The sequence below is a fragment of the Aristolochia californica genome, unplaced genomic scaffold (genome assembly GCF_029961685.1).
Source record: "Aristolochia californica isolate CCGP_79_NKW_82.1479 unplaced genomic scaffold, dmAriCali1.0.hap1 SCAF_2, whole genome shotgun sequence".
NCBI lineage: Eukaryota > Viridiplantae > Streptophyta > Magnoliopsida > Piperales > Aristolochiaceae > Aristolochia > Aristolochia californica.
In genome coordinates, this window is record NW_027181881.1 from 44,422,687 (window position 1) to 44,448,879 (window position 26,193).

Below are 26,193 nucleotides of genomic sequence, written 5' to 3' on the forward strand. Positions count from 1 at the left end.
GGGCTTGTGGGGATAGGGATTTTTTGGGTTTTTTCAGATACAGGTTCGAGGTTGGGTTTGGGTTTTCAAAAATCCCAAGCCGACCAGACCCCATGCCCCATTGCTATTCTCATAGGTCTAGGCCTTGTGTGCCTAGTAAGTTGCTCCCGAAAATCCTTATGTAGGTCTAACCAAGATTGTCTAGTAGTAACTGGGAAATCCCCTAGTGGATCTAGGTTGTGTATCTAGTTTGTCATTGTATTCCTAAGTCAAGGTGAGTTTTTGTAACTTAGTTGTTACGGTCAATTGAGTGGCATAAACACATGAGTAGGCAGAATTGTAATTGGCCTTAGAAATAACTCGTTGTATGAGTTGTTTAACAACTCAAACTTAGTGAATATTTTAATTCCAAGATGAAAGGTATTTGGAATATATTAGAAATTTGAAATATGATTGTGAACCACTATAAAAAGCTTTTGTTCTTTGTGGTTTGAATGTTTGTGTATGCTCAATTGATTGCGAAACTAATTTTGCACATTGAATTGTAATTAATATTGTGAACACACCCAATGTTAAGAGAAAATTGAAATGGAGTAAAAGATTAACATCATACTAAACCAACATATTCACCTCTCTAGATTTGTTCCTTAACCTTAGAACTCAGACATAGACATATCATCTCACTTTTTTAGTAGTTTCAAGTTGTTGATAAAGATGTAGTTCCCTTGATAAAACAGGTTCTCATTTATTTCCCTAATATTTGATTGCATTTGCTCAAGATTTTCCTATTCGTTTCCTATTAAGGAAAACAGAATATAAACTCTAATTCATATTAGAGTAGTGAACACACATTAATTTTAACTATTTGATTCAAATTTAAAAGGTTAAAGCTTCCTTAATTTTCTTTTTACACTTTCTTTCTTCTCCTCAGTGTTGAGATACGAACTAAGTCCAGCTTCCTTTGCCTCTTCTAACGATTCCTTGGAGATATCTGGTGACACATCACAGCAGAGAGAGCTTTTTATTCTTATGAGAATAGCAATAGACCCGGGGCTTCTTCTTAAGCCTTGTTTCAGAATGAAATCAATCCAGAGCCATCCGTTCAAGTAGTTTCTACACGAATCGACAACCCTGATTCCATGTCACTGATGCACTGACTGGTGAACAACCCAGGGTTTCTTAAGCTTGTTTCAGCATGAAGTGGAATCAGAGCCATCCATTTACATGGGTTCTACATGAATTAACAACCCTGATTCTGTCTAAATTCGGGGACTACTGAACTACTTCATACTAAACTCAAAACAAAGTACCCAAGCTCCAGACAGCATTGTTCTCTCCCTGAAATGATTGGGATCGGGACTCGCCATTTCCGTAAATACTTTAAAAAGCAGATAGAATGGAGCCAAATGTTTGATGTAAGTTAGGAGATAATCACATCGCAATGGTGGGCTGCTTTCGACAATAAACTAGGCATCACAGATACAAACACGAGGATATCTAGCCGATATATTTCCTTGTCGAGGATAATGGAAAACCCACTTGTGTGCTAGTAGTTGAGTTAGGATTTGATGATGATGATGATGATCCAAGAGAAGGTAATCTGGATCTCCATGTGTGTAAGATTTGCCTCTGAAAAAGTTTTCACATGGAAGGCAGAGAGAGGGGCGTGGGTGGGGAAGACTCCCTCAACAACACCAAAGATGGTAAGGCAAATCCGATCATTCGTACATTTTATTCTGTCACAGGTGAAAGATTACATCTGTAAACGAAGTTGAACTCAAAACACTCTCAGTCACGGTCACCAAGATTCTCAATCCGTACTTATAGCCTACATACAAGCAGGAGAAGAGAGAGAGTGAAGGGATGGTCCCTACGGCCCTCTTAACTCTTCAATCCATGGGAGTTTCAGACTGTTATCATCATACACTAACTGCATTATTCCATTCCACACATGAGTGCACGTTAATAGGAAACTAGATAAACTATTTATGAAAAAGATCGACAAGTTCTGAACACGGGTTCTGGTAGCTGAGATCTTCTTCCTGATCTGCTCAACGTCTTCGTGCTGCCGTCTCCCTCTGTGCGTTGAAGAAAACAGCAGCCACCGGGAGTCCGAGATCATTCTCTTCCGCAAATTTCCGAGTGTTGAAATGATCCCTTGAAGCTGGTGGGCAAACTGTTTGTCTCCTTTTCTGCTTGAACAGCACGAACACGAACCTGTGAATGCCTATGTTTGGCCTAGGTATCTCATACCCCACCATTTCCCGTCCTGATTCACAAGACGCACTTAATCAGTTTTCCTAAGATTCACCATTCAAATATTTGTCACCCTCTTTCTCTCTCTCTCTCTCTTTCAAACTGCAGAAAACCCTTATCAGGGCCGGGACATGATCAGATAAAGAAAGCCAGGCCTCAGTTACAAAGTGCGAGCTAAATGACCTACCGAAAGTTGCATCAGTTGTGCCGGGAATGTCCGTCACTATCCTGCAAAATGGGTATTGGAAGTTCCGAATCAGAATCCCCAGATGAGTAATCAGAAATTGATTGCAAAGTGCCGGTTTTCTATGTTTATCGGTATCATACTTATGAAGGTATTGAACCATTATCACCACCTACAAAAGGCCCAACCTCTGTGTGTGGTTTCATGTACATCTGCATGAAGAATGAACCTTAACCCTGCAAGAAATGCATGCCAGGTTGCAGTAAATCCCATGCCTTTCAACTAGAAGCCCCTGATTGGTCCCATTAAGTTACACCACAAGAAAAAAAGGCTTTTCATCGACAAAATTTTCGTTTGGAAAATGATTAATTATCGTTGGAAAACATTTTCCTGCTAAAAAAATGCGCTGGTTCCACTTTTTTTTTGGCGCATTTCATAATTCCGCCAAGAAATGCAAATGGATTTGTAAGAATTAGATATGTAAATCACAATATTCTAAACAAGTAATTGGAATCCCTAGAGTCGGCGGGCATGAATGTAAACCATTCAAAGTGATTAGCGCTAGGTCAAGGGATTTCTTGGTCCTCCGGGAGATCCCGTCTCTTCAGACAACAAGGTTCAACACTAAGGCTATGCTGTCTTTGGCCCCTGCGACCTTTACCATGGAGAGCAGATTGGCTGTAAAAAAATTAAATAAAATACAAGCTTCAGGGACAAAGGATTCTCACGAGCCCAAGTGTATATAAGACCTCATAGGGTGTGTAGATCCAAGTCAAAACTAACAAAGTCCTTTATTTTAAAAACTCTATGTTTTCCCTTGTGGTACTATAGGCCTTTCTCTCGTTACATACCAGTGCAGGTGCTCCCGCAGATATGGATCACTAGGGCCAGGAACATCTGGGTCTGTCATCACCTGCAAAAAGGAAGTGGGATGTCAACTACAAACAAGAAGAAACGAAATAAGGAAGAACAGGAGAGGAAATTCATCCGTAGAAAGTCCCCATGGGTTGAACAAGTTGAAAGAAACAAAAAATCGTGGGTTAAGGAAAAGAGGTAAATGTTATGAAAGCTGACCAGAGTGAAGAAAGTCCTCATGTCCCCTCCATTAACTTCGAACCTGGGCTTAGAAATCACAGAGGAAGGGTAGAGTTCATGGCCGTTGCACACTTGCTTGGAGTTGTAGGTAACAGTCATCTTTATGCTTGGATGGAAGGAATCAAGCACGTCTCCAATCACTCTACCAACTGTGAGGGGCTCCAAGATCCTTGCCATGGTAGGGACTAGAAAGCGATCAGGCAATGATTTCTGGGGGCGAGGCTTCTTATTGGGTCCTGGAAACGGAGATGGATATTTATAACTTGGAAAAGCTCCTGCAAGTTACCTAGATCTGCTCAAAGATAAAGAAGGATGAGAAACGATAGAAAAGAAAAAAATTGCTGAAGTGGGACTGCAGAGCTAAACCTCCATGGCGTGTTCCCATCATATACATCAAACAACGTGGCCTGTTTCTAGAAAAGCAGCTCCCTGTGAGGGTCCCATATGACCTGGTTAATCAGGATCTCAAGTAAATGACTTTCTACTCAACATTTTCCCCCTTCGAGTTTCATCTTTTGATATACTTAGTGTATCCAGAAGTGGGGGTGCAAAGGGAAACCAGTTGCTGTTGCTGTGTTTCATCTCTTCTGTCTCCTTTATTCTCTTCTGGCCTTCTCTGGTTTCCCCCCTCATCCTCCTGGATATACAGTTTGTGTATCAATGAAGAGTACTATTGTCATCAACCATGGTATCGTTTACATCTTCTCTCAACAAAGCGCATGAGTGTTTCTGCATTTTAAAATCTCAGCATGTTGGACGGCCATTGGTGGAAAACATATTCGAAATGCAAAGGAAAAGAACAAATGTGAAGTGCGTACTGGTTGGAAGTTAATGGCAAGAAAGTGATAGCTTTACCCATTTGTTTTTGGTTTCCTTCTGTAAAGAAAAGGAGGTAATGACATGCTCTGCAGGGTAAGTTAGGGTTAAACAAATCCCCCACCAACCTGAAAACAGGAAACATCAGATATGGGCGTTTTCTCAAAGCAAAATTCCAGCAAAATGCTGCCATTGTTTTCATTATTTCTCCGGGAGAAGAGAGAAAGATGAGGATTCTGCACGTGGGTCTTTTCAGAACCTTTCGACTTGCATTCTCTCTAGTGTTTTTCTTTTGGCATGAAATGAATATGAAACTGGAAGACGAATCCCTTCTGAACATTCCCAACTGTATCCATAGATGTCTGAACCATCTCTTCACTTCTTTTAATCCGCGAAAGAGATCTTTTTTTTTTTTTTTTTAAGTTGGGTCCTGCTGGAACTTTCCGAAACTACATTTGAACTTTCTATCAATGGTTATATTCTCTGAGGTTGGAAGAGCATAAAGCGATTCCACCACAAGACAGAGTGGTAGTGGCGAGAGGTCATTTCAGACGAAAGAGATTCATGCTCCCTACATTTGGCAAGCAAAGTCTTCCATTTCTGTAACTGGGGAGGCTAAAGTATTTCACTTTGATATTTTTTTCACGTTAGCCTTCATTTTATAATCTGTCTATCTAATCTCTCCGTTTTTGCTGCCGGAGTTTCTGGGTTTGCGTGATTTGCACTCGTAAAAAGTATTCTGCTCGAATGGCGTCGGAAGTACACTCACACAGAAAGCGAATTTCATCTCTTCTTCCTCATAAAAAAATTGCCGCGACCAGCAGAAAGACGAAGCCCTACTCTTCAACAGAATCTATCTAACACGTGCACGAACGGGGTTTTCTCTCTTCCCATCTCCCTTTGATTGCAGAATGTTGATGTCCTCCACTCATCACAAACTCAATATTTTTTTTTCTTTCTTCTTTTGGTGATGGAACTGCGTGCATGACTGGAGAACAGTATTTGTACCCCACCTGACGAGACTGAATGATTAGTTATTGTCAACATATGTATGGATAACCTCTGAACAAAAGAAGAAACCCAATTAGTTTCTTTCTTTTTCAGGTTTTACCAGCTTTCACCATTCCTACTTCTGTTCACATCAGTACTGAATGGGAATCGTGTGGCGATGTTCAATACTGGAAGCCTCAGGACATTGAAGACGCACTTTCGAGATTTAAAGCTCTTATCGCCTCACAGCTTGGTTTTACAATTTACACTCGGTGCAAGTTTTCATCCCAGGATATAATACTTGATACAGAATCTCGATTTATCTCGATAGCGAGGTCAATCCCCTGATCAAATGTGAAAGAGATAGCCCTGTAAACTGAGGAACTCAGAGTTCGTTCATGCCAGGCTTGGTGTTTCTCCATTGTCCAGGAGATCTCATTTCTTTAATATATGGGAACTGAAGTAAGCTATAAGTAATCAAAACAAATGTAAAGAACAAAAGCTAATTAACGATCAAACCGTGCATTTAAAAGAAAAAAAGCTTTCCATCACAATTGATTCCGCATATTAGTCTACGTTAAAGGCTCCACATGGGGGCAAAACATAACATGAAGAAAAAGGAATTCTAGGGTTTTAAAACCAATATACAGAAATAACTATGCAAGATAACAATGGAGGTGTGTTCAAGGGTTTTCTGTTTAAATAAATTTGGTCGGTTACCCTAAAAGAATAAAATGCAAGGGTTTGCAAGTGTGCCACTCACGAGTATAAGAATAATATATTACATTGCTGTATGATACAAAAAAACACTTTGTGCTAATTACTTAATTTAATGATGAAAAGAAGAAAGTTGAATATGGAAAACAACCCTAGAGTATGCTGCAATTTTTTTTAGGGTTTTGCTATAAAAATCGATAAAGAAATATTGGTAAAGATAATTTAGTTTTATTTGATAACGTTGGGTTAAGGTTGATTTCAAAATGGCTAATCAAAGTTAGGAAACCTCTTATCAAGTAATAACTACATAATTTTTCTAAGCCTAGATCAACATAGGCAAATTGTAAGTTCATACCCACATACAAGTGTCTGTTTTGATATAATATTAAAGTTGGGTTTAGTTCAAAATAACTAATACAAGCTAGGAGATCTCTTCACAGCAAGAAGGAAATATAATTCTAATTCTAGATCTATGTAAGACTATTTATAAACAATTTTAACTAAACATGAGAGAGGACTGTAGCATTAATATTGGAATTCAGATGAACAAACTTGAAAATGTACCTTCGAGTCTTTCTCCATCATCATCATCTCCTCCCTCCACCTTCCAACCACTGTCATCATATTCAGATGTCGACCATAAAGAGACAATAAGGGGGGGTGAGTCAACTTGAAGCCGAAGATGAAGATCAGTAGCATTACGTCGTTCATCAGTTTACGTCATTAGTGGAGCGCCAGACTTCATGTCATCTGGATGCTGGGGATGAAGCGGAACATCATCTCCATGTTATAAAAAATGGAAAGTGGTTTCCGGCCCTTTTTGCCATTCATCCGGATGAAGGGAACGCGGGGGTTCGAAGCCCTAACGTTTTCCCCCCCTCTCTCGCTCTCTTCTCATTTTCGTTTTTTCTCCCTCTCTCCCGCACCCCTTCTCTCGTCTCCTTGCTCCCCCGACGCTCTGCTCCTTCTCTTCTCTTGGACTCTCCTCTCCGGCCTCCGTCTCTGCTCCCTCTCTTCTCCAACCTCCGTATCTCGGACTCGCCCTCTCTCCCGCACCCCCTCTCTTGTCTCCGTGCCTCCCTCTCTTCTCTTGGACTCGCTCTCCATTTTTCTCTCTCGCTTCTCCCTCTCTCTTATCCCTCTCGACCTGCCTTTCTTCTCTCTCTTCTCCCTCTCTTCTCCCTTTCAGCCTCCCACTCCCTTCTCTCTCTCGCTATTCTCTTTTCCCCCAAAATACCTTCTGATTTTGTTCGATTTCCCCCATTCCGATTTTGTTAAATTTTATTACTATTTTAAACTTCAAATTTAAGTCTTTGGTAAATAAAATATAATTAAAGTATGCATTTTATTAATTAATTATTTTTAATTTTATCAAAATATATTTTTAATTAATACCATGTAAAAAATCCATCTTATGTTATTAATATAATATTTTTTATTTATTAATCATATTAATTTTTTATTTACTCTATTTTATTAGTGATTTAATAGTGGTAATTAAAATATTGTTAACTCAAGCACTTGATTTAATTAACTCATTTTCTGTTTAATCATGACTTTTTTTATGTTAAAGAACACCATATATTATCAATAAATTAATAACTAAATGGATCATATTCCTTTATGTTATTTTTAACGTTATTTATTTATTTTTTATGATTAATCATGTGCACAGTTAATTGACTCATGTAATTACTGTATTAATGTACAATAAATATTAATCTTTAACTAATATAATATATAATTAAATTAATTAGTACATTAATATGTTTTAGTTATACATTAAATTAGTTATTTGTGTAGTAATAATATTTATTTTACCTAATTTAATTTTTAAGTATATATTTTAATTAAGTATACTTTACAAGTTACTAATTCTCTTATTTTCTGTGTTTTCCTCATTTGGGGCACTAACACTGGAAATTGTTTTCCAGTGGACATGAACTTGTCCACACTAACACCCATTTCGAAGATGAAGATTATGTAGATGCATGAGATGAAGATGAAGATGAAGATCAAATTTTATGTTTGTTGACTAACCCCCCCCCTCCCTAAGGAAGAACAAATCAACTTACAACTTCAAAAACCAAAAAATTTCTTCTATTACTGAAAACCAAAAACACCGATAAATGCCCAATTACTATATTAGCTTCACCAAGAAATGACAAAAAAAATCTCTAAGTTTACACCCCTAATAAACATGAACAAATCAAGGGTAGTAATAATATCGGAAAATACAATGTTGATTTGATCATGAATAAGAGGCTAAAAAACTCATGGGAGTTTCCTTTGGATCACAAAAAGTAACCATTTGGTTTCCATAATTCAATTTGAATCTAAATCAACTATAAACTCTAGCTTAGTACTGTCTTGTTTTACAGTAAGAATACAAGCTTGTTTGTGATCAAACAACGAGTAGAAGTGTATATATTCACATATACACAAGCTGCATTGCATGGATACATATTTACCTGGGCTATTAATCCAATGATATTGCAAACTCAATTGGGATGACAGTTTTTTATCTAATTGGAATAAGGGAGATTAATACGATCACAAGACAAAGTTGATTACTTTTTTCTTTTTTTCCTTTTTCCATTTTTCTGAATGAGCTTTAATTTTTTTATTTGTTATTTGAAGATTTTAACAATGTCTTAAATCCAATTTATCACTAGATGGTTAAAATTTGAACTTTATATTCAAGTTTATTTATATTTACATTACCCATATAATGCTCCATAAATTAAGTCACATAAATTTTTAAAAATAAATAATTTAAAATTATGTACTACAAAGCCTATGGGTAGGGATGGAAAACCCCACCTGAAACTTGTATGCACTTTGAACTTCACCTCATCCCATGTTCGGTTGGATGGGGCATAATAAGACTAGGTTCCCAGGAAACCCACCCCACTACCATCCTTGAATAGGTCTCGATTGCATGGCACTTGGCAAACTCCATTTTAGTATAAGCAAAATATTATGTTGTTGATCCAAAGATTGATAACTTTTTTCCATGTATTTTTTTTTAAAACTAACTAACAACAACGCAAAACAAAAATGATATTGAGAGCTAAATTTTTAAATTTTTTATATAATTGATATAAAATAATTAGGGAGATAAAATTATAACTAAAGAAATAAAGTAATAAAGCAATCAAATGGAAAATAGAACCAACGTTAAATTGTTAAATCGGAATAAAAAAGTTGTTTTTCTTTCAGTTTACGACTGAAATTGGAAAATTTAGAATCATAAAATCCTTCCTAGGGGTGGCACTAAGCCAAACCGGCTCACAAACCGTTCGAGTTGGGCTAAGAAAAAACTCAGTCCAGTTCAATTTTTACTTGAACTCGGCTCGAGCTCAAATTTGAGATAGCTCGTCAATTATAACAAGCCATGCTCGACTTGTTAGCTCGTGAACCGACTTGTTAGCAAAAATTTTTTTTATGAAAATACCGTTTAGTCTAATTGCTCTTGTCAATCCCTCTGTAGTCAGTTGATAGTTGTTCTTATTTACCTCAAACCTTAAAGATGATTGATCATTCAGCCCCTTTGGGTCCCTCAACATCTAATGTTGTTGTTTGAAAATAGAATAAACACTATTGATGTGGGTGTTTACTCTTTCTTTTAGGTCTATTAAGTTGGTTATTATACATTAGTATGTTCCATTATAAAGTCTAGGATTCCTCTGTGATAGTTTGTAGTTCAATGGTACTAAGTTCATCAAAATATTTTCTTTATTTATTTTTATTTTTTTAGTTTTAAATGTAGTTTGGAGCTTGAACCCGACTCAAACTTGGTTAAAATTTTTGGGCTTAAACTTGATTCCAATTTTATGCTCGAAGCTGAGCTCGAGCTTGAAGTATTCAGATCAAGCCAAGCTCAAACATATATAGGTTGAAGCTGGGCTCGGCTCGATGCCACCCCTAATCTTTCCTATGTGTTTCATTACGACTTGGGTTACCAAAAATTATTTGTTTGCTCTTTTTAAACTTACACCCTACCTCCAAAGACAGATTGAGAAGAAGCAAGCTCCAAAATAGCCAGAGAATAGTAAGTGCAATGGGAAGAAGATACAAATGAACCTAACGAGTAAAATAATACAGGTTAAAAAGAGGTAAAGTTTTTAGGTTATAAAAGATAAAGTAAGAAAAGGAGAGTAAAAAATTCCCTACAAATTTTTAGGTAAAGAGTGGGAAAGTAAAGGATTTCTTATCTTTTATGCTAAAGTGAAAGCAAAAGATTAAAGTATTTGATTAAGGTATATCGGATCCTAAACTCGTATATTATCGGATATCTTAAGTTCGACACCCCTATCAAGAAGTCTATTGAAAAACTTTCAATTTTGATACTCTTTTAAATGCCCAACTAGCAACTAGGTTTATTTTGTAATTTTATTGCTTTTAGGTGGCCTTCTAAATACACGATTTTTCATCTTCCTTTTTTAAATGGAACCCATATATGTAGTAGCGGGTAATTTTATCCATTTACCATTTTACCATCTATTAAATAAAATGGAAACAAATATTACCGATTCTATACCCGTTAATAGATTAAGTAGGGGTATTATTGTAATTTTTTATAGCCTATGTAGATGGACCTTGTTATGTATCTTGTTATTGACCTTTTACTATTTTCAAATATTTTAAATATGTTTTTATATTTTTAAAATTTTTAAAAAATTATATATTTTTAATTAACTTTTTACTATTTTTCATTCATTTACCTGGTTATCTGAGTGTTAACCAGGTAAATAGACCGAACCAAAATTACTTAAAAATAATAAAACATAATGCATATGAAATATGGAAATAGTAATCTTTCTTTTTTGTCCATATGCTGTTTATACACCTACTTGAAAAGCAACTTGCCACCATTGAATCAAGCCACAAGAAAATTCGGGCACAATACATTAATTTAGTTGTTCTTTAGCTTAGATTAGTTTGATTACACACTTGAGTTGTTTGATTGAGATTATTGGATAAACTTACCAGCCCTTACATATTCGGTCGAAAATTCTAAGCAGGATAATGCAACCATACTAATAAATTGTTCAATTTGGTGTTGTTCAAAACTTCAAGGTACGGGTGGGCATCGGTCAAGTTTTATAGGGAACCCAACCCTACTCAACAACCTAGGTTCAGGTTTGTAATTTTACACTTGCAGGTTGGGGTGGAATCGAATCTAGCTTCGTGAGCGGTTCGAGCTCAATTCGGTTAAATTCGATTTATGTGGATCTCGAATCAAGTTCAAGATTCAGTTAAGGCTCGTTTGAGTTAACGAGCCGAGCTCAACTGAACCATGGTTCGGTTTGAAAACTTGCGAATGGGCTCGTTAACTTAACGAGGGCTCGGGACTGGGAGCAGGAGAAAATTGACCGATGCCCACCCACCCACCCACCCTACGTCATCTCGACGAAAAAACAAAGATCTAAGTTAGGGGAGAAATAATTTCCCCCCCATGCGCACGTGAAGACATCGTGTTATTTCGCACGTGCGAGATCGCAAGCACTTGATAAAAAAACTGTTTCTTGAACTTCGGGTGTCTCTTCCTCATGGCTCTTGAAGAGACTTAAATTGTTTGAGGTACTCTCTTAATGCTAACTCCACTCAAGTTTTTCAAAAGAACAGATTGGTAGCATTTCAGAACTGTTGCTGTATGAATCCATGCTCCGAAGAAAAAACGAAAATGGGTATATGATTAAGTCATCCAAAACCATTTTTCTTAAAATTTTTCTCTATCTCGATGATCTAGTTTTCTAGTCCTTGAATCAGAATGATCTGATTGAATACAAATGGACAAAACTAGTGTTGCTTTTCAAATGAATGTTTTTGTGTTTGATTATTGAATAAAGTTTAAGAATAATTATGCAGTTTTTATGAATAATTTTATGCATAGTGTATTGATTATTTTATTAATATACAGAGGTTATGTTAAATTTTAAGTAGAGGTTATGCCCAATTTTATGTAAAATGTATGCATAATTTTATATATAATTTATTTGACTTGTATTTTATCCAAAGTTTTAAATGTAAGTTGGAGCTCGAACTCAGTTAAAATTATTGGACTCGAGTTCGATTATAATTTTAAGCTCGAGGCTAGGCTCGACTCGAACATAGGCAAGTTCGGGCTCGGCTCGGCTCGATGCCACCCCTACCTGTAGGTCAAGGAGACCCACAAGGTAATAGGTTGGGGATGAGTTTGCCCAAACCCGACCTGAACTTGACCCACTTATGAGACAAAGATATAAAAAAGGGTTGTGATGGGTCGGGTTTAAGTTGAGTTTATGGGGTACGGGGTGGGGATGGGGTTATAGGGGTGGGGATGGGGTTATAGGAACTGCGGGTTCGGATTTGATGAATCCATTTTTTTTCAGTTTTGTTTTTGTTCGGGTTTCAGATTGGGAATCGGGTTCAGGTTTTGGTAAACCCAACCCCGACCATACCCGTACACACCCACACCCTATTCGAAGGGTCACAATCCCGTGGTCAAGTCTTGGCAACTAAGGATCATTGTTAAATGAAGTCTCCTGTTTTATAAAGAATTTCATTTATAATTCTGTGTCCCGGCCCTCGAGTATAACTAGTTTCTCACTTTCAAAGCTATCATTTGTCATGCTAGATCTAGTTTTCAATCTAAGGGCTTCTGGCGGAGAAAATTGTGCGAAAGAGGAAAAAAATAAAGGAATGTGTGCACTGAGCACATCAGTGAGACAGTGACCAGAATAAATATCAAGGGTAATTTTGTAACTGAGTTACTCTAATTGTTGTCTTCAACGGTCACGCCGATGCCCAGCAGTAGCAGACATACATGACCTCAGAGTAGAATTGAAAGAACTCTTGTATCTTCTCTTCCCAGTCCGAGGGGGGCTAGTTTCTTCTTGTGGGTCTTGAGTGCCTGCATTTTCTCATCTGGGCGGATCTTCCCAGGAACCCACGAGAACATCTGCGGAAATGGCTGTGCACAGGAAGATTTCTGCAGCATCTGCTCGTGCCCACACGAGGAAGGCAAAACAGGGCAACTCTTTCCGTTTGCCGTCAGGTGGGTCATTTACTCTTTCCCTCTCTGCATTGAAGCATAATTTGTTCTGGGTTTCGTTCTGTGAGAGTCTAATATTTTGCTTTTATTGCATTGTGTCGTCAAATATGTTTGTGTTCCTTTTGAGATTCGTTTTTTCCACTTTTGAGTTGTAGCCAATTTCCTGTTACTTGATGGTGTTCATAGTCTACGCAGATTTATTCAATTTAGTGCCCAGTTTTGTACCGGAGATCTATAAAAAGTGGTGGTGGCGGTGGTGGTGGAATTTAAGATTTTCACCGATCTGGGAAAGTAAAGGATGTATTTTGAATTATCTACATTGTTGGTTCATCTTGCTGTTGATACATTGGTGAAATGTGTACTGTTAACAATGTTTCTTCTGTATTCCCTTTCCTTTTTTACTGTATAAATTTTTGAATTCACACATTGTTCTTCATTCTATTTATATTTTAGCTGTTTTGGATGTGAACGTGATGTATCATTAGCCTTTGCAGGTCTGCTTGGCAAGATTTCAGTAGTTTTATTGGTGGGTCTTTTTGCATGGGCATATCAATCCATTCAACCTCCACCTCCGAGGATATGTGGATCTCTAGGTGGTCCTCATGTTACATCGTCTAGAATCAAGCTCAAAGATGGAAGGCATTTAGCCTATAAAGAGCATGGTGTTACTAACAGCAGAGCCAAGTATAAGATCATGTATATTCATGGGTTTGACTCTTGTAGGCATGACGTATTGCCAGTCTCTCAGGTACTAAAATTGATCCGGAAAGCGTCGCTTTTGCTTCAAGTGCTAATACTTTTAAAATAAGATGACAAAAGTGGTGGTCTTTCAGGAGCTGATGGATGAATTAGGAGTGTACTTGGTGTCTTTTGACAGAGCTGGGTACGGAGAGAGTGATCCAAATCTGAAAAGGACAGTCAAAAGCACTGCCATGGATATTGAAGAACTCGCTGACAAGCTAGAGATGGGATCAAAGTACTATGTGATTGGGTTTTCTATAGGAGGACAGGTTGTTTGGAGCTGTCTGAAATACATCCCTCATAGGTATGGGTGGTTGGTTTTCTTTGTTCTCCATTATTCTCTTTATCATCTGCAGTCCTACTATCAAATTTCATTCTTTTATTGGCTAATCTAACCAACGGTCCATCCTCATACTTTAGAAGAGTTGGTTGGAAATGCACTGAAATGCTGTTTTTCGGAGATTTCTCTAGACAAAGGTCTAGTGGAAAACCCAGAAGAGAATTGTTGGTCCAGCATTTCCAGCTAACCAAGTACAGACCATTGAGGATTGTGTCCTGAATGTTTCACGGAAGGATTATTCTTGCTATCTAATGCATGGCCCTTAATGAGCATTCAAGATAGAATAAATCAGAAAGTTCAGGTAAGTATGCTAATCAGCTGACTACGACAAGAATCCAAAGTCTATGACCTTCCAAGTTCAGTACCTTCAATTTAGCTAATTCCTGTTCGTAGGACTCCATGCAAATTATTTTGTGTCACCATGTTAGAACTTACCCACCTTTTGAAGACTTGAGTCAGGCACGACTGACATGTCAAAGTTCTTTATCTAATGGACTGAGTAGCCTCTAAATACATCCACGTCTATAAACCTTTGGTTGTCTTCTCATGCAAAATATTTTTTCTACTATTTATAGATTAGCTGGAGCAGCACTCATTGCTCCAGTCATAAACTACTGGTGGCCAGGTCTTCCTGCCAATGTATCCCAGGAAGGATTTGACAAGCAACTTGAGCCAGACAAATGGGCAGTTCGGGTTGCTCATTATGCACCTTGGCTAACTCATTGGTGGAACACCCAAAAATGGTTTCCTGCATCAAGTGTTGTGGCTCATAGCCCTTATATTATTTCCACACATGATAAAGAGCTTTTCTCTCGTTTTGAAGCAAGAAAACAATATGAGGTATCTTCCTTTCTTAATATTTTATGTTGTTTATTTTTCCTAATGTTAAACTACAGTGGAGCCAGTTCACAGACATCCTTATTAAAAAAAATCATTAACATAAAAAAAGTTTTTACTGATTGAATAAAATGAGAATATCGTCTTGTTTGTTTACCTTCTCAGATGCAGATAACACAGCAAGGGAAGTTTGTAAGCCTCTTTCACGACATGAACATTGGCTTTGGAAGTTGGGAATTTAGCCCTACTGATCTAAAAACGCCATTCCCAAACAACGAGGGTTCTGTCCACCTATGGCATGGTGATGACGATTTGATTGTGCCTGTCGGTCCACAGCGTTACATTGCTGAAAAGCTTCCTTGGATTCACTATCATGAGGTCACTGGTGCTGGTCATATGTTCTTGCTAGCAGATGGTTTTGGTGATTCTATAGTTAAGAGTCTCATACATGGGAAGTGATAATTGTTATACAATATTAGTTCCACTGCCTTAGTTCAACTTTAGTCATTTTTTTTTGTCTTTTCATTTCTTGTAACTTTCTCAAATTTGGTGGTGGCTTTTTTTGAGTCCCCAACTTATGAATCTGTTTAAGCTCGGTTTTCTTGCATAGACAATTGGGTGGTGATATTGAATTGAAGGAAAGGTTTCTGCTTTTTTTAGATTCAATATGTGCAGGTGTAGTGCTGTAATGAAGATATCTTGGACGGGAAATCTTCATATTTCTTAGCAGTTCCCTCTTCAGATGATTTATAATCTGTGACACCTTCATACTGGGAGAAGGAAGCAAACACTAACTCATTTGGAGTGGCCTGATTAGGATGTTTTAATCTTCAGTTTTGCACGTTTTGTTTGTCTTTTTTTTTTCTCATTCACTGCTTTCACTACTTTCACTACTTTCACTACTACAAACTCAAAGCACAGGCTTAGCAGTATTTCCTTTCCGTTTATTTTTGTAATCTGTGAGTAAGCAGGTGAATTAATTTGTCTAGACTCTAGAGGTTTACAGCATAGTTTTTTAAAACTATAAGATGTTGAAAACACAAATGATACTGAAAATTGTAGAATCCTGTAAAAATGATAGCTAAATAACTAAAGTTGCTGTTAAAGAAGTACCTGGGATTCTTATTTAGGAGGCTGGTGAAGTGAGGATGATTGACCTCTTATTTGAAAGAAATACTTTTTTTATTATTTAGGGACTGCTTCTACTTTTATATTTAATAATTTAATACTTTATAAATATGAGGCCCTTGATTTCTCTCTCCAGGTCGCGCAAGCAAGAAGGGGCCCCATCCCCATGCTCTTCACTTCAAGGGGTAGGATACCCTTCCCTTCACCCCCTTCCACTCGTCATTTGGCATTGAAGCCATGTGTAACTTTTAAAATTTAACAGCAGCTTTATACTTTTAAAACTTTAAATGAAGCAGTAAAACTTTAAAAATAGGAAGTAAAACAGATTTATTTTTTCCTCTTACAGTCGAGACGCCTCTCTCAAGGGTAGTAATAATTTTTTTTCTTCTGGTTTGGTCATAGTGAAACTTGAGATAATTCACTGCAACGGTACTAGATGCTACACTGGTGAGATGTCTTATTCGAGTTTATGAACTGATCATGATTACCTTTTCATTTTATTTAGAATTTTACTTAACTTTGTTCTGAGATATATGATTCTTTTTGGAGTAAAAAAGAATGTATAAATTTATGATTTGATGCATATAATTCCTTCAAATAATTCACGTTTTCTACAGGCTGTGTTCGAGTTTTCAAGACCGAAAATAAATTTATGAGTCTGCGAGAGTGACAGCTTACGTCTGATGAAGAAAAATCTCTATCTATATCTTCCGTTAGGTGACTCTTCCTTCTACCATTAAGACTGACACAAGCTGATCTGGTCGGCCAAAGGATGTTCTGCTTCGTCGAACGGATTCCCACCGTCGATTGCCGCAGATGTGGCTGTTGTTGGATCAAACGCAACTAACCTACCAACCTTCTTTGATTGAAGGTCAGGGCAATATCCATCTTTACGATTATGGGGATGAGATCAGTACCTAGCTCTCAGCGGCGTCCTTGGAAAAACCTAAACGAACGAGAGTCAATGCCAATTACTCAAGGGTTCGTTATTTGAGCTGCAATTGACAGAACGGCCTTGGGATTTATCTTACAATTGGGATGGTTGATATTTAACTCAGTGAAGGTTTGCATTTCTTTCTTCCGATATCCCTTACTGTGCTTTGTTGTATTAGTCGGTATATAGTTCTTTTTTGTTTTTGTTAGCTTTTTTCTGATTGCCAGAATGCAGAACTGTGACATTTAGGGTTTAATTCTGAATTTTGTGGACGCTTGTTGGTTAGTTCAGTTATCGCTGAAGATGAGGTCATAAGCTTCTCATCAGTATGTTTCTTCTGATCAAGGGAGCTAAGTGGTAGCTATTATTTGATGCTCAGAACGTTATGTTGAATAACTCATAGGAGGAGTGGAGTGGATAAGAATTGACAGAGAGAACAGATTGGTAATAGAAGGGTTGAGGGAGTCGGACGGGGACTTCGTGATAGGCACAAGGTAAGAGAAAAAGTTAAAGAGGGGGTTCAGTGTTTTTTCAAACAAAAGTTTCTGAAGGACTGATGATCGCAAAATTAGCACTTGTTTTGCTTGTGGGCTTCTTGGGATGGAGTTTTGAATCCATCCGGCCTCCTCCACCAAAGGTGTGTGGCTCTCCGGATGGTCCTCCAGTTACTGCAAGTAGAGTCAGACTCAAAGATGGGAGGCATCTGGCTTACAAGGAAACAGGTGTACCCAAAGAGAAGGCAGCATTTAAAATTGTGGTCATTCATGGCTTTGGAGGCTCCAGAAACTTTTCAGTGCCAGCATCAAAGGTACTCATGAGAAGCAAATAGTCTTTTGAGGATGGTTCTCTTCTCAATATTTTTTGGGGTCTAAATAAATCTTTTGTTGGTTTCAGGATTTGGTAGAGCAACTCCGAATTTACTTTGTGTCATATGACAGAGCAGGCTATGGAGAAAGTGATCCCAATCCAAGTCGATCAGTGAAGACTGAAGCAGATGACATTGAACAACTGGCTGACCATCTGGGACTTGGACAAAGGTTTTATGTGATTGGAGTATCCATGGGGACACACTCTGTCTGGGGGTGCCTCAAGTATATCCCTCACAGGTAACTCCTCCCCCATTCACTTTGTAGGTAGTGGAGAGCATTTCTAGTGCTAATGCTTTTGTTTTAGTAGACATCTCAGTTATTTTGTGTTTAGGACATACAGTGGTACCAAAAAATTTATCTTCTTTTCTATAAGAGGATTCTAATCCTATAATTTCATGATATAGATCTGTTTATGAATTACTGCAAAGACTGTTATTCTCATGCTCTGTTCCTTTGGATTGTACTCAAGTCACTTATTTACAAAATCTGACCTTTTTTTAAAAATTTAGATTTTACTTGATAATTCATCTGGAACTAATCTTTCCAAACAATTCATCCAAATGCATTAAATTTGTTTTAGCTCCGGGAACATATGGTTTATGAAAATTATGGATAATTTCAGATTAGCAGGTGCTGCATTGGTTGTTCCAGTAATCAACTATTGGTGGCCATCTTTTCCATCAAACCTATCAACAGAAGCATATAAAAGGCAGCTTGTACAAGATCAGTGGACACTTAGGGTTGCGCACCACACACCTTCTCTTCTCTATTGGTGGATGACTCAAAAATGGGTCCCCTCATCAGCAGTTGCTCAGAGGCACCCTGAAATTTTTAGCCCAAGTGATAAAAAAATCATTCAACATGTTATAAAGAAAGCAAATTTTTCTTTTGAGGTAAGGACGCCTTTACCAGTCATTTCAAGTTCCAAATTGAAGTAATGAATAGAGGATGGATGAAGAAGAGAAGCAGGAAGCAGTGGAATCATTGGGTGTTCACCTTTTGCTGATCAGCTTTCTTGGTATAAATTGTACTTTTAGCCCTTAGCATCATCTTAGATACTAGTTGTTACTGTCTGTTGGCTTTCTCTAAAATTTATGTATCTCATGTAGTACTGAGCAATATTTGTGCTAATTGAAGGATAAGGCGACACAACAAGGTGTCTATGAATCTCTCCATCGTGACATGTTGGTTGGCTTTGGGACGTGGGACTTTGATCCAATGGACATGGAGAACCCGTTCCCTAATGGCGAGGCCTCTGTGCACATCTGGCAGGGCTGTGAGGACAGACTCGTACCATTCACCCTACAACAATTTCTGGCAAAGAAGCTTTCTTGGATCGAGTATCATGAAGTTTCTGATGCCGGGCATCTACTTTTGCTTGGCAAAGGCAGGAGTGACACGGTTCTAAGGGCACTTCTTCTTGGAGAAAATACCTCTACTAAATCCAGCTAAGTCAGCAAAATCAGTTTATACATCAGGAATGTGAAATAAAGTTGAGAAGTGGGAAGTGTTTCTGCTTGTTTATCAGTCATTGATCAGTATGTTGTTGATTAAACTATTTATAAATTCTGCTATAGTCCTCGTTTGGGAAAGCTTGTATGCGGTTCCTATTCTTTCAAAATAGTCTAAACCCAATTGGGTTGATGGATTCAGGATGAATTAAGTGGGCGGCTGTTTACCAATATCCCAACTTTCCAGTGGTTTAAGTTTGGACCATGCACTCGAGTGATAAAAATTCGTGATTTACCATAGGATTTGCATGTCAATATGAAGCAGAAACAGGGTTGTCCATTCCTGTGAGATGAGCATTGATCCTCTAAGTAAAACAATGCGAATGAGCATTGATCCTCTAAGTGGGTTTCTGCAAATTCATATTTCAGCAGATCCCAATCCCAGAAACTTGAGCGGCTAAAGCTTGTTGAGGGCCTATCCCAGCAGCAAGTTACGTTTAGAAGCAACATGATCTTTGCTGGTGCCTGAAAAACTATCGCGGTTCCCTCTGGGTTTCTGCAGTGGGGAGGAGGAAAATAAGAGGTAAGGTGAGCAGTGAGATGGTCTTCATGTTAACCATGAAAAATGCGACAGGAGAAGATGACGAACCTTGATGAAGAAAAGTATATTTGTACGAACTTATATATAGTTTTGTAACCACACTGGACATCATCAAAAAACGATATTTCACCATTTTCTTGTCGAAAAACACCGGATACTTCAAACTTGATACCATCCACGCGGTTTGAGATGTCCACACCTTTTTCCTTATTTTAAAACATTACTAAATTATGTACAATAGTAATTCTGCCATGAGTAATCCTTTTCATTCTCTCCACTTTCTTTGTTCCAAACACAACCTTAATTTATGAACAAGTTTCGACAAAAGAGAAAAGAGTTTCATGATCTCTGTATTCACTCTACTAAAATAATCCAAGTGGGTTTCATTGTTCCTTCTGTTGTGAATGGGTTGGCTCAAATGACCAATTATAGCATTTTGTTTCAGCCATGGTTTATTGGTTTTGTGACCCAATTAGATTCCAAGTCTTAGCCAGAAAACTATGGTTTCAGCAAATCTCTACCCAGGGACAGCTACCATGGGCAGCGTGGTTCAGCGAAGGAGCCATTGTGCATCGCAGATCTTTGTGAGGCATCGTATAACAATTTTGCGACCAAAAATTTGAAACGGATAAGATAATCCATCTTCAGAAGATAAAACACACACTGGTGTCGGAGGGTGCTCTGCTCTATTCCCTTCGCTTTCCCTCCCATGGAAACAGTCGCCTTTTCCACCGTTAGTTCGCGCCACTTTACTCCAACTGCGTCCCTCTCTCCAAATGGTGGAAACGGAGGCTTTAACACAAAAATCTCCAGAAGATCTGCTGTTTGTATGAAATTCTCCTCGTCATGGACTGGTTCACGGTTCTCCTTTGGTGCTTCGTCAAAAAATCAGTTTACGGTGAGTTCAAAGGTGGATGGGTCTGAAAAGGATTCTAATTTTTTTAAAAAATTTCTGTGAATTGATGGGTGTTGGCTCTATTACAAAATTTTGATGTCTGGAATGAAGTCATGCGTTTTATGTTGTATTTGTACGTTTGCTGTTGTAATTGCACATTGTTGCTGTTTTCACGTCAGAGAGAAATATGGAGCTGGGTTCTGTCCCCAAGTTCGAGGGCTAAGAGAGAAATGCGCAGCATTGTGAAGGCTGAAATGTTTGGACAGTTGACAAGCGGACTTGAAGCTGCGTGGAGCAAACTGAAAGGAGAAGGTTCCTTTTTTTTTACTTAAAAAAGAAAAATCTTCATAGCTGTTTTTTACAGTAAAAGGAGATGTTCTTTTAAGAGCCTGATTGGCATATATGCTAGTACTAGCGAGGCCTGAAACCACTAGAGCAAAAATTCTTTTACCGTTTCGGAAATCCAATCTTCATGTCACATGGTGTCCAAAATTTATTCGGAAGTATGTTCAAGACAAAAGGGTAATTTCCATTTTTTATGAAACTGGAGAAAGGTAATTGGGTACTTCGGAAATGGAGACTAGCAAAAGTTCTCCCGGACATGAAATTAGGATCCAAGTGGTTCCAGAATTACGTTACTTGTTAGTCCAGATTTCAAAATTTTTTGGATCGCATAGGATCACTGTTAATTCTCTTCCTTTTATCTGATATCTGTCAGATGTCTTGACCAAGGAGAACATTGTTGAACCCATGCGGGAGATCAGGAGAGCGCTCTTAGAGGCTGATGTATGTTCTCTGTAGTACGCAATATTTTGGTTTTGTTATGCACGTTTGGAGACAACTTATTATGCTTTTTCCATGACAGGTTAGTTTGCCAGTCGCGAGAAGGTTTGTGCAGGCTGTTAGTGAACAAGCTGTTGGAACCGAGTTGATTAGAGGTGTGAGGCCTGACCAGCAACTAGTAAAGGTTAGTCAAAGTGATGCTTGTGGTTAAAAAAATCTGGTCATACTTAATGATAATCACCAAAACAGGAAGCCCTATGAGCATATGCTTTGTAATCTGTTGCCAGTTCATTTACTTTTGAATCTGCCTTGAACTTGGCAGATTGTTCATGATGAACTAGTGAAACTGATGGGAGGAGAAGTATCTGAACTAGCTTTTGCAAAGTCAGGTCCCACAGTAATGTTATTGGCTGGTCTTCAAGGTGTTGGAAAAACCACTGTTAGTGCGAAGTTGGCTTTCTATCTCAAGAAACTGGTGGGTTCTACAGCTTAATCAAATGAGTTTGGTATATTGGATGTATCTTCGCCTTGTTGACTCGTAGTAGATGTGAAATGGACAGGGAAAGAGTTGTATGCTTGTTGCTGCAGATGTCTACAGACCTGCTGCAATTGATCAACTTGTAATTTTGGGTGAACAGGTAAGTTGTATTTTCATGCTTTTGTATCTTTTTGTGAATTTTTTCAGGTTGGTGTTACTCATTCCTGAATCAGTACAAGTGCCACTGTGTCATTTGAACTGCCGTGTTTTCCTGGTTACTGAACTTTTGTCTAGTCTGGCTATTATATACTTGGTCATACTTCCAGATTTTGAAACACAAGTTTCTAGAATTTCTTGGTTAAAGACATATTTTAGAATCCTGAAATAATTGGTGGAGAAGATGATAAATGTAACTCAATGGATACTAGAGTTGTTTCTATGCACTTTTGGTTTTTCTGCATTCTTTTTTTAGTAGTGAATTGCTGTTGTCAGTAACACTGATGATAAAAAGTGATAGTTCTTCTAATTGTTTATTTTTTAAATATTTTAATTATTTCTTTGAACTGCTTAGTTTGGTATTCTGAGTCATTCAATTCAAGCTGATGCTTAGTATTAGATTGCCACAGGTAGATGTGCCTGTCTATACAGAAGGAACTGAGAGAAAACCTTCAGAAATAGCTAGACGAGGCCTTGACGAGGCCAGAAAGAAGGGCATTGATGTGGTCATAGTAGATACCGCTGGAAGACTTCAGGTTCTGCAATTTTTCTAAAACTTGAAATTAAACCTCAAATCTTGATTGTCTGAGCTTACACTTTGATATACAGCTTTTCACTACCAAGAAGCACCTCTACTGTCTAACTGAGACAGATGGCCAATAATAACTTCTACAATTAAGATAAAGGAGGTTAATGTACTGGCTGGTTCTTTTTGTCTCAGATTGATAAAGCAATGATGGACGAGTTGAAGGAAGTGAAAAAAGTCGTGAGTCCTACAGAGGTTTTGCTTGTGGTGGATGCAATGACTGGCCAAGAAGCTGCAGGTATCTGAGTTCCATTTTCACTTCTATTTGCAGTAATTGAAATTATGATTGGTTATTAATGGACTTTTTTGTTCATTGTTTCTTAAATAGCAGTCAACTGGATATTGGGTTTGCTGTCTTGATCTGTCATTGGTTAGAACGGGATGGTTTTCTCATTGGTGACAATTTTTAGAGTTACTTGTCCACATTAGGGTTTGTCAAATAGTTGACAGGGGTGTTACGTACAAAGAAATTATAATCAAGTGCTTTTAACCTTTTTTTGATCCGCAAATTTGATTATTATAGGAGAGCCTTCAATTAATTTCTCTGGTCCAGAAATAACTATACTGTTCAACTGCTGATTTGCTCGGCAGTATTGCTTGATTGTTGAATTTTTCTGGTGACTCTGTTTTCTTCTTTATTTGATTTACAGCACTAGTCACATCATTCAATCTCGAGATAGGAATTACAGGTGCTATACTAACGAAGTTGGATGGTGACTCCAGAGGTGGAGCAGCTCTGAGTGTGAGAGAGGTGTGTTGTTTTAGTTTACAGTGTGAGAGAGGTGTTGTTTTAGCTTGCATAATTTATTTTTCACTAAAAAGAGAAAAGTTTAGATGATTCCTCTGGCTCCTTTGGTTCTAGGAAAAAAAAAATAATCTCTTATTGGTTGTGAAATTAAATGTTGTCAATGTGGAACTGTTAAGAAACAAACAAAAGATTGGGCAAGATTCCATTTTGGAACATACTTGTTCCAACTAGTTAGGGGAAGAAATTTATGAAAGCTGCTCGCAGTACACTGATTGTAATGGAGGAAACAGGTGTCAGGAAAGCCAATTAAACTTGTTGGACGTGGGGAACGTATGGAAGACCTTGAACCTTTCTATCCTGATCGTATGGCAGGGCGTGTCTTAGGAATGGGAGATGTTCTTACATTTGTTGAGAAGGCACAAGAAGTTGTAAGTGCAAGTGTTTTCTAATCTGTCTTTACCATAGAGATGCATTGCAAATTTTCATCTGTAATAAATTTATGCTAAATAGATGCGGCAAGAAGATGCTGAAGAATTGCAGAAGAAGATAATGAGTGCAAAATTTGACTTCAACGACTTCTTGAAGCAGACACGTGCTGTTGCACAAATGGGTTCTATGACACGTGTGATTGGCATGATCCCTGGCATGAACAAGGTAAGAGTTGACTGACTTTATAGTAATCAGTGCCATGAACATGTTTATTGCAAAAGCTGAGCCATTGGAGGAGCAATTTCATGATTTCTCTGGAAAATGGGCTGCCACTGTGGCTGAAAATCTGAAGACAGCAATTTTCTTTCATACTTTCTGAATTAATTTACTTTAGGTTTTCCCTTTTTTGCAACAAAAAATGGAAGTGGATTGGAAACTTGTAACTTGTGCATGTATGCATGAAGGTTTTCCAACTCTGCTAATACTCCCAATCGAATTCTTCTTCCCAGTGGATTAATGTTGTCTATAATGAGGTTGAAGTACTTTATTAACTTTTACTTTACCTTAACAAACACAGAATAGTATGTTGGCACTCAGATCCACATAGACACTATATAAGAGGAAGCTGTGTAGCTGAAAAAGGTTATACATAGAGGAGGATGGTAAATTGGTCATACCTTGTGGATGACAGTTGGAGTCAGCAGTTCTGCTAGGTTCTCTTCATTTGGGATCACTGGAGAAGAGGATCCAGTTGGCTCCTGCATACAGCTTGGAGAGTGTACCGTCATCACACAGTGTTTGAGGGTTCTTAGTTAAGAAAACATTGTTTACAGTCCCCCCTGAGCATTTGATTTTTAAGATTTTATTTTCTGAATTGAATGTGAAACGCACATTGGCTCGAGTGCTTTACAATCTGCTTTAGGACACTGGTTGTGAGATGTTCCATAGGTGGGTCCATGTCGCAATCTAGATACACTTGTTAGGCACTGGTTGTGCATGGCATATATCTACCAAGTAGGAAACAAGCCACAATTGACTCTGGTCATTTCTGTATGTGATCAGGTTACTCCTGCACAAATTCGTGAGGCTGAGAAAAACTTGAAGATAATGGAAGCAATGATTGAAGCAATGACTCCTGGTCTGTGATATATAAATTCATACTTTATGCAATTTCTTTGAAGGTCACTGACTTTATATTTGGAATGTTAGTCATTGCATTTTTGCCACTTGGTCTAGGTGTGATTAAAACTTCTCATTTTATCTTTCAGAGGAGCGAGAAAAGCCTGAATTGCTTGCAGAGTCACCTACTAGGAGGAAAAGGGTTGCCTTGGAATCTGGGAAAACTGAGCAGCAGGTACTGTACCATTGGTCATATAATCCACGAATCAACCACATTCCACCAATGTAATTTGCTTTCTTTTTAGATATATCTTTCTCAGTAGTAAGTGGCTGTTTCAGGTGAACCAACTGGTTGCACAACTCTTTCAGATGCGGGTTCGTATGAAAAACCTGATGGGGGCAATGGAAGGAGGGTCTATTCCAGCATTGAGCAATCTTGAGGAAGCACTTAAAGCAGAAGAAAAGGTTTTGGAGTCCTTACAGCCCTTACTTTCTGTTATCTAAATGCTGGTTTTTCTCGACTCTCTAGTGATTCTTTGCTCATTTTAGGCACCTCCTGGTACTGCAAGAAGAAGAAAGAGAGCTGAATCTCGCAAGCAATTTGTAGATTCTATACCTGGAAGGCCGAGTCCCCGTGGCTTTGGGAGCAAATCTTGAAAAGTGATCAAGGGGCCCAAACATTGATCATTTGGTTCCTGTTTGCAGGTTTTCCATGTTTCAGGATGCATCGAGCAACCCGGAAATTTTTGTACTACTTGCTTGAGAAGGGTATCAAAACATCAAATATGCTGTCATTGCGTAAAACCTCCAGTTTGGGCTGGGGCACGATTTTACACAGGTGCTGGTAAGGAATATCATGCTGTAGTGAAAACCAAGAGTAAATGAATCATACGGAAAAGATTGCAATTTGCAGTTGGCAGCTGATAGGCTTGTCTTTATCAACAATTCAGATGGTTGCGTAC

The 26,193-nt window shown here is 38.1% G+C and overlaps 4 protein-coding genes across 6 annotated transcripts; 3 read left to right on the forward strand and 1 right to left on the reverse strand.

The window, feature by feature from the left end:
* Positions 1-2,030: 2,030 nt before the first annotated feature.
* Positions 2,031-3,694, reverse strand: LOC137956815 (CEN-like protein 2). Its single transcript, XM_068804449.1, has 4 exons — positions 3,494-3,694; positions 3,271-3,332; positions 2,423-2,463; positions 2,031-2,248 (listed from the first exon to the last, which is right to left on the reverse strand). Exons 1-4 carry the CDS (start codon positions 3,689-3,691, stop codon positions 2,031-2,033), a joined length of 519 nt encoding a protein of 172 aa, XP_068660550.1. The 5' UTR covers positions 3,692-3,694.
* Positions 3,695-12,667: 8,973 nt separating this feature from the next.
* Positions 12,668-15,653, forward strand: LOC137955476 (uncharacterized). The gene is made up of 5 exons (XM_068802428.1): positions 12,668-13,079; positions 13,571-13,824; positions 13,910-14,121; positions 14,733-14,997; positions 15,160-15,653. The coding sequence occupies exons 1-5, from the start codon at positions 12,992-12,994 to the stop codon at positions 15,451-15,453; spliced, it is 1,113 nt and encodes a 370-aa protein (XP_068658529.1). The 5' UTR covers positions 12,668-12,991; the 3' UTR covers positions 15,454-15,653.
* A 1,109-nt stretch (positions 15,654-16,762) lies between these two features.
* Positions 16,763-19,598, forward strand: LOC137955477 (uncharacterized). 3 transcript variants are annotated; one of them, XM_068802429.1, is made up of 5 exons: positions 16,763-17,185; positions 17,348-17,864; positions 17,951-18,162; positions 18,548-18,818; positions 19,063-19,598. In XM_068802429.1, the coding sequence occupies exons 2-5, from the start codon at positions 17,613-17,615 to the stop codon at positions 19,375-19,377; spliced, it is 1,050 nt and encodes a 349-aa protein (XP_068658530.1). In that variant the 5' UTR covers positions 16,763-17,185; positions 17,348-17,612; the 3' UTR covers positions 19,378-19,598. The 3 variants fall into 3 exon arrangements, with proteins under 3 accessions (XP_068658530.1, XP_068658532.1, XP_068658533.1); XM_068802431.1 differs by having other exon boundaries at positions 17,403-17,864; XM_068802432.1 differs by having other exon boundaries at positions 17,436-17,864.
* Positions 19,599-20,640: 1,042 nt separating this feature from the next.
* On the forward strand, positions 20,641-26,155 carry LOC137955915 (signal recognition particle subunit SRP54, chloroplastic). Its single transcript, XM_068803137.1, has 15 exons — positions 20,641-20,875; positions 21,052-21,184; positions 21,591-21,658; positions 21,738-21,839; positions 21,978-22,130; positions 22,216-22,293; positions 22,760-22,885; positions 23,071-23,173; positions 23,586-23,686; positions 23,974-24,111; positions 24,194-24,337; positions 25,175-25,250; positions 25,381-25,466; positions 25,571-25,696; positions 25,781-26,155. The coding sequence occupies exons 1-15, from the start codon at positions 20,687-20,689 to the stop codon at positions 25,886-25,888; spliced, it is 1,731 nt and encodes a 576-aa protein (XP_068659238.1). The 5' UTR covers positions 20,641-20,686; the 3' UTR covers positions 25,889-26,155.
* Positions 26,156-26,193: the final 38 nt, after the last annotated feature.

What these genes read in the sequence shown, in the direction of transcription:
- LOC137956815 (XM_068804449.1), bottom strand. Translation starts at nt 3,691, where the DNA reads ATGGCAAGGATCTTGGAGCCCCTCACAGTTGGTAGAGTGATTGGAGAC. An exon ending in CTGCGGGAGCACCTGCACTG is followed by an intron (nt 2,464 to 3,270) that starts GTATGTAACGAG and finishes CCCATTTTGCAG; the next exon opens with GATAGTGACGGACATTCCCG. An exon ending in CACAACTGATGCAACTTTCG is followed by an intron (nt 2,249 to 2,422) that starts GTAGGTCATTTA and finishes CTTGTGAATCAG; the next exon opens with GACGGGAAATGGTGGGGTAT.
- LOC137955476 (XM_068802428.1), top strand. Translation starts at nt 12,992, where the DNA reads ATGGCTGTGCACAGGAAGATTTCTGCAGCATCTGCTCGTGCCCACACG. An exon ending in CTGAAATACATCCCTCATAG is followed by an intron (nt 14,122 to 14,732) that starts GTATGGGTGGTT and finishes TACTATTTATAG; the next exon opens with ATTAGCTGGAGCAGCACTCA. An exon ending in AAGCAAGAAAACAATATGAG is followed by an intron (nt 14,998 to 15,159) that starts GTATCTTCCTTT and finishes TTACCTTCTCAG; the next exon opens with ATGCAGATAACACAGCAAGG.
- LOC137955477 (XM_068802429.1), top strand. Translation starts at nt 17,613, where the DNA reads ATGATCGCAAAATTAGCACTTGTTTTGCTTGTGGGCTTCTTGGGATGG. An exon ending in TTTCAGTGCCAGCATCAAAG is followed by an intron (nt 17,865 to 17,950) that starts GTACTCATGAGA and finishes TGTTGGTTTCAG; the next exon opens with GATTTGGTAGAGCAACTCCG. An exon ending in AAGCAAATTTTTCTTTTGAG is followed by an intron (nt 18,819 to 19,062) that starts GTAAGGACGCCT and finishes TGCTAATTGAAG; the next exon opens with GATAAGGCGACACAACAAGG.
- LOC137955915 (XM_068803137.1), top strand. Translation starts at nt 20,687, where the DNA reads ATGGAAACAGTCGCCTTTTCCACCGTTAGTTCGCGCCACTTTACTCCA. An exon ending in GACTGGCCAAGAAGCTGCAG is followed by an intron (nt 23,174 to 23,585) that starts GTATCTGAGTTC and finishes TTTGATTTACAG; the next exon opens with CACTAGTCACATCATTCAAT. An exon ending in CACTTAAAGCAGAAGAAAAG is followed by an intron (nt 25,697 to 25,780) that starts GTTTTGGAGTCC and finishes TGCTCATTTTAG; the next exon opens with GCACCTCCTGGTACTGCAAG.